The sequence below is a fragment of the Phaethon lepturus genome, unplaced genomic scaffold (assembly GCF_000687285.1).
Source record: "Phaethon lepturus isolate BGI_N335 unplaced genomic scaffold, ASM68728v1 scaffold24687, whole genome shotgun sequence".
NCBI classification, from domain to species: Eukaryota; Metazoa; Chordata; class Aves; order Phaethontiformes; family Phaethontidae; genus Phaethon; species Phaethon lepturus.
In genome coordinates this window covers 14,219-18,278 of record NW_010551503.1, presented here as the reverse complement: position 1 = coordinate 18,278, position 4,060 = coordinate 14,219, and the positions used below count along the sequence as shown (strand labels likewise).

The 4,060-nt window shown below is 46.7% G+C and overlaps 2 protein-coding genes across 2 annotated transcripts in view; one reads left to right on the top strand and one right to left on the bottom strand.

Annotated features, from left to right (window-relative positions):
* Positions 1–135: 135 nt before the first annotated feature.
* Positions 136–1,308, top strand: TCTEX1D1 (Tctex1 domain containing 1; the record flags this gene model as incomplete). The annotated part of the gene is made up of 2 exons (XM_010290946.1): positions 136–261; positions 1,105–1,308. Coding segments are annotated over 2 exons (330 nt in total), but the record flags the coding sequence as incomplete, so codon positions are not given.
* Positions 1,309–2,801: 1,493 nt separating this feature from the next.
* The window catches only part of INSL5 (insulin-like 5), a 2,289-nt gene continuing 1,030 nt past the window's right edge, over positions 2,802–4,060 (bottom strand). The window contains exon 2 of the mRNA XM_010290944.1: positions 2,802–3,040. Within this exon, the coding sequence (XP_010289246.1) occupies positions 2,802–3,040 (239 nt within the window). The remainder of the gene's footprint in view (positions 3,041–4,060) is intronic.

Genomic DNA, 4,060 nt, shown 5'->3' with positions numbered 1-4,060 from the left:
GCTCGGGTAGGTCTCAGGGCCGGGGGCTTCGGGACGGGACGAGGGGGAGCTCCGAGGCACTTTCTCCTTGGCTAATCCGGCGCGGTGGGTTTTCCCTTCAGAAAAGCGAGCTTAACCTCACCGCCTGCCCCTCAGGTGCCCCCCAAGCGATTCCCGGTGGCGGCGGTGGAGACTATCTTGAAGGATGTGTTGGGGAGTTACCTGAGGGAGCAGCCCTACGAGCCGACCCGGTGCAGGGACATGGTGAAGGACATCGCTGAGGTACCGCTGCGCTCGAGGCACGAGGTGGCCATTTTGTCCTCGACGGCGTGTCGGGGAGGTGGCTGTCAGGGCGGGGAGGTGCCCAGACAGAAAAATCAAGCGTAAAACAAATGCGGGAGGAGGCCGTCGAGATGCATCAAGGGTTGGTCTGAGGCAGGTGCAGGCTTATACAAGTTAATGATAAGATTTGTTCAAGCTCTGACCAAGCACGTGGTTCAGTAAAAACTCCACGCTGAGGTTGCTCTGTCCTGAAATGCCATTAATAAGTTTTAAGAATGTATCGGACCTTTCCAAAGTAGGCCAGTTATAGTAGTGGCTGAATTCTGCACCATGATATGTGCAAGCTCCTTGTCGGTTAAATCCAGTCTTGCTGCTGATGCTGATGAGAAAAGACTGTCCTAAGCCTTCAGCCTTTCAGCTGATTTGGCCCAGAAGAGCTCACCCGCTTTAAGAAAGCAGTACTGTCTGCTCTTCCTTTCCTTACTCAGCAGGTAACTATGAACACATACGGAGGAGAATATGGTATTCACGTACAGTAACTCCTTTTTTAACATCTGTGCTTGCATTTCAGTAGTGCAGCAGGAAGATGTGCCTCTTTTTAGCAGATGGAAGTGTTGGTTCTCTCGTGAAATGACCGCAGCAGCGTGCATGCCACCCGTCCACAGGGCTGGGGGAGTTTGCAGTAGATGTTTCAAATGCTGCAGTTCAAAGCTTGTCATCAGGATTGTTGCAAAGGCTCGGTACTGGAATGCTTGCACTTGTCTGTCCCAGAAAAACAAATCACTGAGCATCCCCTGTAAAGAGAGCTCACCACTAGGGTCTAAACGTGTTTTTCTCTTGCAGGTTATTAAAGCTCGGGTAAAAGACCTTATGATACCGAGGTACAAGATTGTTGTGGTGACGCATATTGGGCAGCTGAATGAGCAGAGCATGCAAATCGGAAGCCGGTGCCTGTGGGATCCTGCGAGTGATACGTTTTCGTCGTATGTGTTCAAGAACACTTCGTTGTTTGCTCTTGCAAATGTCTATGCTGTCTATGTTGAATAAGGAGGTAGCTGAGTTTAACAGTAGGAGAAATGAATATTCAGCCTAACTCTTCCTCTTTCTGTTGTTGAAAATGGTTGCGAAGGACCAAGGCAACTTTCACCTGTTTTGAAACATGGTTACCGTAAGCCTTTTGGTGGTGAATGTAATAATTTTATTTCCCAGAGCTTTCTCTGGGCAGTGATTCTCTGTGAAATGCCTTTTTGCACCTGATTCTAGCTGCTTTCAGAACTGGCTATCCCTGTAATACTTTTTTCTCCCTGAATTTGCCCTCACTATATGATTCCCCAAGTAGAAACCAGAGAGGGACTTTTGGAAAGTAAAACAAAGCAATTTTAAAACCCTCCCTGTAGAGTGGCGTTTGAGGACAGTTAAGCACGTGCCAGGCCCCATGGCCCCGTCTCCGTGCACGTGCTGTATTGCAGATGCTGTGTCCACCGAGCCGCAATAGCTCGGTGCTGCAAGTTCTCTTGCCCTGCCTGGGGACGGAGGGGTGCCTCCAAACCAGAGGTGCCCCGGGCGGGCCCTGCAGCAGGAGGGCAGCGGAGAGTGCGGGAGTCAGGAGCTTTGCTTGTCGGGGGCTGGCTGTCCCTGAGCCCCGAGGAAAGCCCTGAGTGCAGAGAAGGTGGTTAGTTCTGCTTGGAGAAGACTAGCTCCCATCGTGCTTGAAATCAAGTGAAATGTTTGAAAAAAGCTGAAACCTTCAAATTATGTCATGTTTAGAGTACCTAGATCTGACATGTCTGGGCCCTTCTTTTAAAGGTGCTTGAATCTAGCCCCAGAAAAGCTGAATTGGGGTTCTCAGCTGATACCTGCCTATAGGTAAGAGGGCCAGTACAGCCCTCTGAGCTCAGGGGTGTATTTCTGATCTCCCTGAGTGCAGAATAACTGTCCCCTAGGTAGGACCTTGGGTAGACGTTACTGGAAGCGGCTGGAACAGGAAATAAACCACGGCTACCGCCAGCCCCATTTAGGGGCCAGTGCTGACTGATCACAGGTCTCCTCTGCTGCAGCCCTTCCCCCTGCTCTGGTGGGGTCTGGCTCATGGGCCCCACAGCATGACACGCTGTGCAGAGCTATCTGCGCTGCCTCAGCTTTATCATGATTCTGAAGACTGACTTTTTGCTACCCATGTTTCACAGCTGAAACCTGCTGTTGGGTTTTTGTAAGTAAGAGAACAAGCATCTAATAAATTGGATATTTTATTACACTTTATGTGCAAAGCTGAAACTAGAACAGTAGTTAGATGGGAAGAAGTATTTGTACTCGTGACTAAAAGTTTAAATACTTTGTGGCATCCAGACAACCCAACCTGAGCTGTCATTGTAGCCGTTTGCTGGTTTGCCCTATAGCGCTTAACATTCAGCCTTTACTCCTTTGTATACTGCAAAGAATAAAGGTACAATTAAAGAATACAATGGAAATAATTGTGGTTTATGTCATGATTACAATACATGAAAGCCGTGACATTGAACCTCATCAGCATCTGCTGCGTTTTAGCACAGGGAGCTGATGTTTCTCTCGTTGCAGCCGATGCTGCAGCAGGATGTGGTAAGCAGCTTGGCTACTTCACGCTTTTTTAGCATAGACGTTTTCCTGGTGCGTTGCAAGTCTTGCTCGGTCTCAGGCTTGATGTTGTGGATTTCCTCGCTGTCAGTCTCCAGCCTCTGGTCCCTGTACATCGAGGAGCTGGCATCACCGTTCTCTTGTGAGAAAGGCAGGGGATTTTCACTCTCTGTCACGTAAAAATTAGAAGCTAAAAACTGGAAGTCATGGAATCATGAGTAGTTCATAGTATGTATCTTTACTAGAAAGACAGACCAGCCTACAGCCAGGGAGCTGAAAGCATTGCCCTCCGTGTTTCTGATGTGAGGAAACAAGATGTATTGGATCACTGACTTCTCACCAAGGCAGTATTAAAATGGATACACAAGGTATGCATTCTGTGATTAACATGTTAAAAAGCTAGTAATTTATGGATTTATATTGAAGAGTGTTCTTCGTAGGAATAGTTGCCTTATCAGTCTTACACTGATATAATTGCTTCAAAGGGTAAAACGGTGATTTAATGTGTCAGTGGCGCTTGACCAGCCTGTGTAACCTGGAACTGCCTGTGGGTTTCCTGAAATACAGATCTTATGTAAGGCAACAGATAGCCCAGAATTTAAAAGTTCCTGGATGTTCCCACTTCAATTACACTTGCGATTCATGTGCACTTTAAATACAGCAGTACAATTGGGTGCTGCCTTGTGGAGTTTACAAAGGTATAGAAGTTATTTTGCTTAGTTCAGCAGTGGGGGTTTCTTCTCCTTTAACAGACTCTCAGGTAGGGTGTTGCAGGTGGCATCGCTTTTCATGTTTGTTTAAAGCTGCTGCTACAAGATTTTCAAAAAAGGCAGATGTTACTGCATGGAAAGTGTAGAAAGCCTCTGTTCCTGTCATCTGCCTTATTTTCTTTTTTCCAGTTACTTTAACATACCAGAGTATGAATTTCTAGCAGTGCATGTAATGGCTGCATTTTTTGACTGTGCACATTTTTAGAGAGTCAAAACCTGAGCAACCTGCTGTAGTTGAAGATGTCCCTGATCACTGCAGGGGCGTTGGACTAGATGACCAAAGGTCCCTTCCAACACAAACCATTCTAGGATTCTATATACAACACCATGTAAAGATACTTAAATTGCAGAGTGTATATTTAACATCCTTAATTATAGTATTCTTAAGTTGTAACAAAGTTTCTGGCTTCTAGTAGGGA